This window comes from Agelaius phoeniceus, chromosome Z (assembly GCF_051311805.1).
Source record: "Agelaius phoeniceus isolate bAgePho1 chromosome Z, bAgePho1.hap1, whole genome shotgun sequence".
Lineage (NCBI taxonomy): Eukaryota > Metazoa > Chordata > Aves > Passeriformes > Icteridae > Agelaius > Agelaius phoeniceus.
In genome coordinates, this window is record NC_135303.1 from 93,696,126 (window position 1) to 93,708,697 (window position 12,572).

A 12,572-nucleotide genomic window follows, 5' to 3' on the forward strand; every position below is an offset into this window, starting at 1 on the left:
CAGGAGCCCAGAGTTATGGGAAGGAGTTTGGGATTATGAACAGGAGTCCAGAATTAAGGGCAGGAATCTGGGATTAGGGACAGGAATCTGGGATTAGGGACAGGAGCCCAGAATTAAGGACAAGAGTCTGAAATTATGGGCAGGCGTTTGGGATTATGGACAGGAATCCAAAATTATGGGCCCAGAATTAAGGACAGAAATCTGGGATTAGGGGCAGGAGCCCAGAATTATGGGCGGGAACCCAGAATTATGGACAAGAATCGGGGATAAGGGACAAGATCCCAGAATTAGGGACAGGACTCTGGCATTAGGGACAGGAGCCCAGAATTAGGGACAGGAGCCCAGAATTAGGGACAGGACTCTGGGATTAGGGGCAGGAACTCAGAATTATGGACAGGAGTCTGAAATTATGGGCAGGAGCCCAGAATTAAGGACAGGAACCCAGAATTAGGGACAGGAGTCTGGGTCTACAGGCAGGAGCCCAGAATTAGGGACAGGAATCCAGAATTAAGAACAGAAATCTGGGATTATGGGCAGGACTCTGGGATTAGGGACAGGAGCCCAGAATTAAGAACAGAAATCTGGAATTAAGGACAGGAGCCCAGAATTATGGGTGGGAACCCAGAATTATGGACAAGAATCGGGGATTAGGGGCAGGAGCCCAGAATTAAGGACAGTGTCCAGAATTAAGAACAGGACTCTGAGATTAGGGACAAGAGCCCAGAATTAGGGACAGGACTCTGGGATTAGGGACAGGACTCTGGGATTAGGGACAGGACTCTGGGATTAGGGACAGGAGCCCACAATTATGGACAAGAATCGGGGATTAGGGACAGGACTCTGGCATTAGGGACAGGAGTCTGGGATTAAGAACAGGAGCCCAGAATTAGGGACAGGACTCTGGGATTAGGGACGGGACTCTGGGATTATGAACAGGAGCCCAGAATTAAGGACAGTGTCCAGAATTAAGAGCAGGAGTCTGGGATTAGGGGCAGGAACTCAGAATTATGGACAGGAGTCTGGGATTAGGGACAGGAGCCCAGAATTATGGACAAGAATCGGGGATTAGGGACAGGAGCCCAGAATTAAGAACAGGACTCTGGGATTAGGGACAAGAGCCCAGAATTAGGGACAGGAATCTGGGATAATGAACAGGACTCTGGGATTAGGAACAGGAGCCCGGAATTAAGAACAGGAGCCCGGAATTAAGAACAGGAGCCCAGAATTAAGAACAGGACTCTGGCATTAGGGACAGGAGCCCAGAATTAAGGACAGGATTCTGGCATTAGGGACAAGAGCCCGGAATTAAGGACAGGACTCTGGGATTAGGGACAAGAGCCCGGAATTAGGGACAGGACTCTGGGATTAGGGACAGGACTCTGGGATTATGAACAGGACTCTGGCATTAGGGACAGGAGCCCAGAATTAGGGACAGGAGCCCAGAATTAAGAACAGGAGCCCAGAATTAAGGACAGGACTCTGGGATTAGGGACAGGAGCCCAGAATTAAGAACAGGAGCCCAGAATTATGAACAGGACTCTGGGATTAGGGACAGGAGCCCAGAATTAGGGACAGGACTCTGGGATTATGGGCAGGACTCTGGGATTAAGAACAGGAGCCCAGAATTAACGACAGGATCCCAGAATTAAGAACAGGAATCTGGGATAAGGGACAAGAGCCCAGAATTAGGGACAGGACTCTGGGATTAGGGACAGGAATCTGGGATTAGGGACAGGAGCCCAGAATTAAGAACAGGAGCCCAGAATTAAGAACAGGACTCTGGGATTAGGGATGGGAACTCAGAATTATGGACAGGAGTTTTGGATTATGGACAGGATTCTGGCATTAGGAACAGGAGCCCAGAACTAAGGACAGGAGCCCAGAATTAGGGACAGGACTCTGGCATTAGGGACAGGAACTCAGAATTAAGAACAGGAGCCCAGAATTAAGAACAGGACTCTGGGATTAGGGACAGGACTCTGGGACTGGGGACAGGAGCCCAGAATTAGGGACAGGACTCTGGGATTAGGGACAGGAGCCCAGAATTAGGGACAGGACTCTGGGATTAGGGACAGGAGCCCAGAATTAGGGACAGGAGCCCAGAATTAAGAACAGAAATCTGGGATTATGGGCAGGACTCTGGGATTAGGGACAGGAGCCCAGAATTAGGGACAGGACTCTGGCATTAGGGACAGGAGCCCAGAATTAGGGACAGGACTCTGGGATTAGGGACGGGACTCTGGGATTATAAACAGGAGCCCAGAATTAAGGACAGTGTCCAGAATTAAGAGCAGGAGTCTGGGATTAGGGGCAGGAACTCAGAATTATGGACAGGAGTCTGAAATTATGGGCAGGAGCCCAGAATTATGGACAAGAATCGGGGATTAGGGACAGGAGCCCAGAATTAGGGACAGGAGTCTGGGATTTGGGACAGGAGCCCAGAATTAAGGATGGGAGTCCAGAATTAAGAACAGGACTCTGGGATTAGTGACAGGACTCTGGGATTAGGGACAGGAACTCAGAATTAGGGACAAGAATCGGGGATTAGGGACAGGAACTCAGAATTAAGAACAGGAGTCCAGAATTAAGAACAGGACTCTGGGATTAGGGACAAGAGCCCAGAATTAAGGACAGGAATCTGGGATTATGAACAGGACTCTGGCATTAGGGACAGGAGCCCAGAATTATGGGCAGGACTCTAGGATTAGGGACAGGAACCCAGAATTAGGGACAGGAGCCTGGGATTAAGGACAGGACTGGCATTAGGAACAGGAGCCCAGAACTAAGGACAGGAGCCCAGAATTAGGGACAGGACTCTGACATTAGGGACAGGAGGTGCCCCCCTGCCCCCAGAGCTGATGATGACGATGACGATGACGATGATGACGATGATGACGCCGACTCCAGGTTATCCCCCAGAAGAACCCTTCGGAAACGCCGCGAGCCGTTGAAATCCAAATCAAGGAATGCGAACTCGCCCGCGGAGCGTGGAGGACAAACTCGCATTTCAAGGCTCCTGTCCTGCCCAGGAACTGCCAGAGTGGAAATTTCTATTTACACATCTCCTGCTGCTGCCACCCAAAGAAATGGAGATGTCCTTGTCACCGGTCCTTTCTTTTTTCCGGGACCGCGCTCCAACGCCGAGCTCGGAATCCTGACTGGCAGCGCTTACAAATCCATTCACTCCTGACTGGCAACGGGAATTTTTACATCAATATCGTGGCTGCTTTGATTTCTTGGTTTTGTTTCATTTAGGCACCTTCCGGGAAATCGTGTGGGGTTTTGGGTTTGGGATTTCTCCAAGGATGGACTGGGATGATGCTAAAAATCCCTCCCATCCCAAACAATTCCCTGCCTCCGTCGTTAAAAAAGCAGCACAAAGATGCTCCAGGGTTGATCCCTAAAATCCCTGGAGAGTTTTGGCCGTTCCCTTCCAGATTCCCGTCCCGATTCCCTTTTTGCAATGTTCCCGCCGTGGCAGACACTAAAGGGAGAAAACCCCAAACCTGCCAGGCTGCAATGTAATCCCATTTGAGGAAACGTTGAAAGGTTCAAAAAACACCGAGCGGGCTGAGTCACATCCACAGCATGGAAAATTTGATCCCAAATGTTTACAATTTAGCAATTGAAAGCTTTTGAACGCCGTGTTGGGTAAACTTCACTAATCTGCAAAAAAATTCCGGCTCTCCTCGTAATAACGGGAACGGAATCAAAGCCGCGGGGACGAAAGGGGAAAATCCCGTTGCAAATGTGAAAGGATTTTGGAAATATTCCCGCTCGGCAAAGGCGGGGAGGTGTGGAATTGGGAAGAGCAGAATATTCCCAGAGGTTGGATGGCATCACAGATCCGTGGATCTGCTGCCTTGGAGGGGCCACCCCGGTGTCCCAAAGTCCCTGGAGCTCCTCCTGGCCGGAGAAGGTTCCAGCAGGTTCCACGGGGCTGTGCAGGAGGTTTCTCCTTGCTGGAAGGGGACAAATGGGACAAGAGCCTTGCCAGAGGGGACAGCTGGGAACGGCGGTGGCGGTGACAAGCGCTTGGGGACAGGACTGGCGGTGGCCTTGGCTGGAGGCAGCATTCCCTTTTTCACACGCAGTGATTGCATCGGTGTGAATGCGTTCCAGTGCCATTGCAACTGTCACTGCCAGGGCCATTGTCACTGCCATTGCCACTGCCATTGCCACTGCCATTGGTGTTCCCATTGCTGTTCCCATTGCCATTGTCACTGCCATTGCCACTACCATTGCCATTGCCATTGTCACTGCCACTGCCGTTTCAATTGCCATGGCCATTGCCATTGTCACTGCCATTGCCACTGCCACTGCCATTTCAATTGCTATGGCCATTGGCATTGTCACTATCACTGCCACTATGCTTGTCACTGCCATTGCCATTGCCATTGTCACTATCATTGCCACTACCCTTGTCACTGCCATGGCCATTGGCATTGTCACTATCACTGCCACTACCCTTGTCACTGCCATTGGCGTTCCCATTGCCGTTCCCATTGCCACTGTCACTGCCATTGCCATTTCATTTGCTATTGCCATTTTCATTGTCATTGCCATTGTATTTCCCATTGTAATTCCCATTGACATTCCCATTGCCATTGTCACTGCCATTGCCACTGCCATTTCAATTGCCATGGCCATTGGCATTGTCACTATCACTGCCACTACCCTTGTCACTGCCATTGCCATTGCCATTACATTCCATTGCCATTGCCGTTCCCATTGCCATTGTCACTGCCATTGCCATTGCCATTGTCACTGCCATTGCCACTGTCACTGCCATTGCCATTGTATTTCCCATTGTAATTCCCATTGACATTCCCAGTGCCATTGTCACTGCCATTGCCACTGTCACTGCTGTTTCAATTGCCATTCCCATTGCCACTGCCATTGCCATTAACATTCCATTCCCTTTGCCATTGGCATTGTCACTATCACTGCCACTACCCTTGTCACTGCCATTGCCATTGCCATTACATTCCATTGTCACTGCCATTGCCACTGTCACTGCCATTGCCATTGTATTTCCCATTGTAATTCCCATTGACATTCCCACTGCCATTGTCACTGCCATTGCCATTGCATTTGCCATTGCCATTCCTATTCCCAGTGCCATTGTCTCTGTCATTCCCAGTGCCATTGCCATTCCCACTGCCGTTGTCACTGCCATTGCCATTCCCATGCCCACTGTCATTGCCGTTTCAATTGCCATTGTCACTGCCATTATCATTGCCATTGTCACTGCCATTGTCACTGCCATCATCATTGCCATTGTCACTGCCATTATCATTGCCATTGCCATTGCCATTGCCATTCCCGTTCCCATTGCCACTGCCATTCCTGGTGCCATTGTCACTGCCATTGCCACTATCGTTGTCACTGCCATTGCCACTATCGTTGTCACTGCCATTGCCATTCCCATTGCCACTGTCACTGCCATTCTTATTGCCGTTGTCACTGCCATTGCCATGACCATCATCACTCCTGTTGCCATTGCCATTTCAATTGCTATTGCCATTGCCATGCCCACTGCCATTGTCATCATCACTGCCATTACCATTGCCATTGTCACTACCATTGCCACTATCGTTGTCACTGCCATTGCCATGCCCACTGCCACTCCATTACCATTTCCAGTGCCATTACTATTCCCATTGCCATTCCATTGCCATTCCCATTGCCATTGTCACCGCCACTGCTACTGCCATTGCCATTCACACTGCCATTACCATTGCCATTCCCATTGCCATTCACCGCCACTGCCGCTGCCATTGTCACTGTCACTGCCATTTCATTTGCCATTGCCATTTCCATTGCCAGTTCAATTGCCACCGCCATTGCCATTGTCACTGCCATTGCCATTGTAATTCCCATTGCCATTGCCATTGTCACTGCTGTTGGCACTGCCATTGCCATTCCCATTGCGATTTCAATTGTTATTGCCACATGCACCGCCATTGCCATTGCCATTCCTGTTCCCACTGCCATTGTCACTGCCATTCCCATTGCCATTGTCACTGCCATTGTCATTTCAATTGCCATTGTCACTGCCATTCCCATTGCCATTGCCATTGTCGCTACCATTGCCACTACTGTTGTCACTGCCATTCCCATTGCCATTCCCACTGCCATTCCATTACCATTCTCAATCCCATTGCCATTGTCACTGCCATTGTCACTGCCATTCTCATTTCAATTGCCACTGCCATTGCCACTGCCATTGTCACTGCCATTGCCACTCCCACTGCCATTGCCATTCCCATTCCCGCTGCCATTGCCACTGCCACTGCCATTGTCACTGCCACTCCCAGTGCCATTATCATTGCCACTCCCATTGTCATTGTCACTGCCATTGTCACTGCCATTCTCATTTCAATTGCCATTGTCATTGCCACTGCCATTGCCATTCCCACCGCCATTGCCATTGTCACTGTCACTGCCATTGTCACTGCCATTCCCACAGGGCCCCATGGTGTCCCAGCCCAGGCCCTGGCTGGCGCTGTCCCCACCCCACAGCTGGGAAAGTCCCTCCTAGGCCATGGAGCTGGACCTGGCACTTCCCACACTCCTCTAGGAACTTTGGAGCCCTGGTTCCTCACCACCTTCCCAGGGAGCCTCCAGCCGTGTTTTCATGGATTTTCTGGATTTTCTGGAGACTCCTCTAGGAACTTTGGAGCCCTGGTTCCTCACCACCTTCCCAGGGAGCCTCCAGCTGTGTTTTCATGGATTTTCTGGATTTTCTGGAGTGCGGGGAGGCACAGGAGGGACAGACACATGCCCTGCTGCTCCCTGCCTGAGTGCGGCAGGCAGCGTTGGAATTTCCATGCTTTCCTTGGCTTCTCCCAGGCTTTCTCAAACTGCTGCAAGCTCCAACAACTCCCAGCTCTTTGCCAATGCCCCGGGATGAGGGATGGGCATTAGAGCTGTGGAATGATGTGCGGCAGCCACAGCTCCGTGTTTTCCTTGGAAGCTCCTGGATGGAGCCAGCCTGAGCATTGCCACTATTTTGACATCATTTATTGACTTTAGCAAAGTCATAATTAAAGAAGGGAGCAACGGCTCCCTCATAAACCTCTAGCGCAGAATCCCGGGATCGTTCCCGTTGGAAAAGATCTCCAGGACCATCAACGCTTCTGATGCACGGTTGGACACCTCCCTCCCACTCCAAACAACATTCCCAGTGTCCCCCACCTTCTATTTCTCTGCTCCCTTTGGGATTTATCGATTAGGATTTCAAAAAGCTTTCAAAACCCATCCCAAGCGTGTCCAATCTGATTTTGCATCACCAATCCACAGTTAGAGATACAGAACATCAAGAAAATATAAGCAAAATGGATATGAAATACTAAATATCACAGCATGGAAAATTGAAACAAATCCCTGTCTTTACCGTCAAACCAAGCCCAAAAAAATGAGGGATGGGGACTTGAAGGCCCTGGAATTTTATTCCTAATCCATTGATCCCAGTTGCCCCAGCCCAGTGAGGGAGGAAATTCCATGTTCTTACTTTGTATTCTGGAATTGACAAAGGGAGGAGAGAGATTGTCATGTGAGCCGAGGTCTCTGCTCGCCATGTGGTCATAGTGAGTCCCATCTCCATAGTTCTGGCAAGAAATGGGGGAAAAAACACAATTTTACACCTCACTTTGAAGGCTGCTCTAAAAACCATCATTCCCTTGGGGTTTTTTCCCTGCTGATTGGCTGGAGCGACACATTTTTAGTGCCCTTTCCAAGTTCTGTTCATTAGGAAAAAAAAAAAGAAGAGAATCCTGACTGGAGAGCTGGGTGATGTTCCTGAAATCCTGTGTGGGGTAAATCAGCAAAAAAACCCCTCTGGGAAGAGTCCTCGTGCTTAAAGCAAGGCAAAAAGCCTCTGGAGGAAGGAGGTCTCCCGCTGGGGGAATTCCATTCCAGCAGGAAAAAGCGAGGTCAGGTTGTTTGTGGAATAATTCCTCGACTTAATGCCCGGCCTCGATTTAAAATTCCCCAATCCTTCTCAGGCTCGTGCTCCTTTTCTTTCTATCTCCCCACTTTCATTCAGGGCTTTGGAGGCAGAAATAATCGGTGTGTGCCAATTGCCCGATTTCCTTTTCAAAACATTTTTCCCTCGGAAGCAATACAAGTGTCAAGGGGAAAAAAAAAGGGCAGGAAAATCAAACTGACAGATGGAAGCTGGGGTGACGTCAGGGATGCAAAGCAGGAAAGAAGAAAAGGTGCTGGGATTCCTTCCTTGGAGGCAGGAACGGGGAAATGAGAGCTCCCGGGGAAGGGACGTGGATGGAGGGTGAGGAGGGGATGAAGATCCCGCTCTTCCTCGCTGTCCTTTAAGTTAATTGGGAACCAATTCAAATGAATTTAAATAAGGGGCACGAGGACGGCGCTCTCTGCTCCGTGTGTTTTAGGGATGAAGTGGTGCTGAGCCATGGAGGGAGGGCAGAGCTGGGATGTTCCAGTCGGGAGCAGGAGCTGCCAGCACTCAGGAGGATCCAGCTGTGCCGCTGGAAAATCTGCTCTTCCCACCAAGCCATCTCCATCCCAAAGTGTCAAAAAAATGTGGATAACTGTCCACAGGCACAATTGAACTGACTGAGCCCAGCTGGCTCCTAAATCCCAGAGAACGCCGAGCCAGAGGGAGCCCACAGGGAATTCTGCTCCTGAGCAGGGACCGTGGGATGTGGCTGTGCCCAGTTCCAGCCCGGAGCACTCAGGGGATGTGCCAAAATCCCCCCAAATTTTCCACGGACAAAGAGAAGGGTTTGAGCTGCTCTGGTGAGGATCCTGGCCATGGAATGGGCAGGCAACGAAATCCCAGCACCTCCAAATCCTACCAAAAATCCCTAAAAATGCACCTGGGAAGCAGCCTCTGCACCAGCTGCGCTTTGGGGTGGGGGGGCTGCCAAGCCCCCTCAGTAATTGGCTCATTAATATGCACAGAAATCGTGGAATGAATGCTCTGGGTTGGAAGGGACCTTCTGGAGCATCTGAAAGCCAGTGGCAGGCTGGGGTTTGAAATGGAAACACTGAGAGGAGCCATTTTAATGAGAATACAGATTCCTGAGCCCACAGGATTGCACATTTCCATCTGCAGGGGATAAAGATGAAATTCACTTACCCTGGATGGACTCGGATGTCCTGCATTCCCCCAGGACCCTGAGCTAGTTCTGTCTTCTACATCTGGGGACAAAAAAGTTCTTTAGGCTTCGTGGCAAATCATTCCCGCCTTTTGTGAGAAATTAATGCTTCAAATTAATCTCCTGGTGCCTTTAATTAAGAGGCAGGCGTGAGGAGCCGAGGCCAGGAAGTGGCTCCTGACCCCGGGGCTGAAATGAACTCATTGAAATTCACGGCGGGGATGGAGCTGGACCCTCAGGAACGCCGAGGTTTGAGCGGCAGCACAATTCCTGCCTGCCTGCCTCCAAAGCCATGGAATTTGGGAATTTTGGGATCCCGTCTTCTCCCAGTGTCCAGCAGCAAGCGGGGACTGACGGACACTGCCAGCAGGACGGAGCTGGTGTGGTTTTACCAGGATTGCTCCTCCGGTTTTTATGGGATGGAAGGGATTTTAAGGATCAGCTGTCCCGGGTTGCTGCAAGCCCTGTCCCTCTATCCCTGCTTAAATCTCTTGAAATCAAACCCATCCAGGTTTTAGGATCAGTGGGAATTTTAGCTGGAGACTAAATCGGGGGAATTTCCAGGATTCCAAAGCTGACACTTGAATTCTTTCCCCCAATTAGGATTCCTATTCTCTCCCATAATAGATGAACACGTTAATAGCACGAGACACTCGGAGGTAAATATTTAATTAAGCTCCAGGAAAAAAAAAAAAAAAAAAAAAAAAAAAAAAAAAAAAAGGGAATGAAACTGTGGATCATTTACCTGACAGATCCGATCAACCATTCCATTAGGTTAATTAGGCAGATTTTTTAAAAATCACTTGTGTTATGTAACAGACAATTAACTCTGGGCAGCCCCTGCTCAGAATGATGGGATGGGGTTTTTTTAATCAATAACTCCCGGGTTTTGGTGGGGAGGAGAGATCCCAAACCCAGCACTGAAGGGCCTGGTGTCCACTTGGAGTGATTCTGGAATTAAAGGGATTATTTTAGGGATTGTCCAGAGCGGGACAGCTCCCCGGGGAGGGATTCCCCCCAGCACCCCAAAAATCCCTGGCCTCCTTCAGAAAGGGACGGGATTCGATCTCCAGCAGTTCTGTCCCCATTTTCCTGGGATTTCACCCCAAAAGTGCCGAGCGCCGCCGCCCCTCTGTGAAGCATCACTGAGGAGCCCTAATGAAGTAACCCTGACGGATGAATCCATTTCTTTGTCCCTAATCAAATCCAAGCAGGTTGACATAAGCCAGGAACTGAATCCAGTTATTCCCTGGTAATTGGAAAAAGGCCCTTTAGTTCTCATTAAAACAATCTTTGGAGATGGGAGGAGAAGGAGGCTCCGGCCTTAATGGTGCCCGGGAAAAGCCCCAAAATGCAGCTCTGGAGGAACCTGGATCCTCCAGTTCCTGCTTCCAACTCCAGCTGAGCTCCAGAGGGAAAGGAGGAGATCCAGAAAAAAGCTGCGGGGAAAAGCAGAATTTTTGCAACATCCTCCATTTCCAGCTGGGATATATGGAGAACTTCACAAGGTCAAGGTTGGAAGAGACCTTGTCGTGGGCAGATTTGGGAATTCTCCTCAGGAAATCTGGGATAAAGGATTTGGATTTAAAGGATCACCAGGGATGGGTGAGGAGGAGCCTAAGGATCCCAGAACCGCCAGATCCATGAATGCCCTTGTCATTCCCTTTGGGAATTCTACTCAGGAAATCTGGGATGAAGGATTTGGATTTAAAGGATCACCAGGGATGGGTGAGGAGGAGCCTAAGGATCCCAGAATCGCCAGATCCATGAATGCCCTTGTCATTCCCTTTGGGAATTCTACTCAGGAAATCTGGGATGAAGGATTTGGATTTAAAGGATCTCCAGTGATGGGTGAGGAGGAACCTAAAGATCCCAGAATTACCAGAATCCCCTTGTCATGGACTCTCTCCCATGGAGATTTGGGAATTCTCCTCAGGAAATCTGGGATAAAGGGTTTGGGATTTAAAGGATCACCAGTGATGGGTGAGGAGGAGCCTAAAGATCCCAGAATCACCAGATCCATGAATCCCCTACTCGTGGGCAGATTTGGGAATTCTCCTCAGGAAATCTGGGATGAAGGATTTGGATTTTAAAGGATCACCAGTGATGGGTGAGGAGGAGCCTAAAGATCCCAGAATTGCCAGATCCATGAATCCCCTTGCCATGGGCAGATTTGGGAATTCTCCTCAGGAAATCTGGGATGAAGGATTTGGATTTAAAGGATCACCAGGGATGGGTGAGGAGGAGCCTAAGGATCCCAGAATTACCAGAATCCCCTTGTCATGGACTCTCTCCCATGGGGATTTGGGAATTCTCCTCAGGAAATCTGGGATAAAGGATTTGGATTTAAAGGATCACCAGTGATGGGTGAGGGGGAACATAAAGATCCCAGAATCGCCAGATCCCTGAATCCCCTTGTCATTCCCTTTGGGAATTGTCCTCAGGAAATCTGGGATGAAGGATTTGGATTTAAAGGATCACCAGGGATGGGTGAGGAGGAGCCTCAGGATCCCAGAATCGCCAGATCCATGAATCCCCTTGTCATGGGCAGATTTGGGAATTCTCCTCAGGAAATCTGGGATGAAGGATTTGGATTTAAAGGATCACCAGGGATGGGTGAGGGGGGACCTAAGGATCCCAGAATCGCCAGATCCATGAATCCCCTTGTCATTCCCTTTGGGAATTCTCCTCAGGAAATCTGGGATAAAGGATTTGGGTTTAAAGGATCATCAGTGATGGGTGAGGAGGAGCCTAAGGATCCCAGAATTACCAGAATCCCCTCGTCATGGACTCTCTCCCATGGGCAGATTTGGGAATTCTCCTCAGGAAATCTGGGATAAAGGATTTGGGATTTAAAGGATCACCAGGGATGGGTGAGGAGGAGCCTAAGGATCCCAGAACTGCCAGATCCCTGAATGTCCTTGTCATGGACTCACTCTCATGGTCAGATTTGGGAATTGGCCTCAGGAAATCTGGGACAAAGAAATTTGGGACTTAAAGGATCACCAGTGATGGGTGAGGAGGAGCCTAAAGATCCCAGAATTGCCAGATCCCTGAATCCCCTTGCCATGGGCAGATTTGGGAATTCTCCTCAGGAAATTTGGGATAAAGGATTTGGATTTAAAGGATCACCAGGGATGGGTGAGGAGGAACCTAAGGATCCCAGAATCGCCAGAATCCCCTCGTCATGGACTCTCTCCCATGGGGATTTGGGAATTCTCCTCAGGAAATCTGGGATAAAGGATTTGGATTTAAAGGATCACCAGGGATGGGTGAGGAGGAACCTGAAGATCCCAGAATTGCCAGATCCATGAATCCCCTTGCCATGGGCAGATTTGGGAATTCTCCTCAGGAAATCTGGGATGAAGGATTTGGATTTAAAGGATCACCAGGGATGGGTCAGGAGGAACCTAAGGATCATCTCATGGCCCA

At 49.7% G+C, this 12,572-nt stretch overlaps 1 protein-coding gene across 1 annotated transcript in view; it reads right to left on the bottom strand.

The window, feature by feature from the left end:
• The window catches only part of LOC143692273 (transcription factor 4-like), a 128,879-nt gene that overhangs the window by 68,836 nt on the left and 47,471 nt on the right, over positions 1-12,572 (bottom strand). The window contains exons 4-5 of the mRNA XM_077172199.1: positions 9,122-9,183; positions 7,517-7,613 (exon numbers count right to left, since the gene is read on the bottom strand). Coding sequence (XP_077028314.1) covers positions 7,517-7,613; positions 9,122-9,183 — 159 coding nt within the window. The remainder of the gene's footprint in view (positions 1-7,516; positions 7,614-9,121; positions 9,184-12,572) is intronic.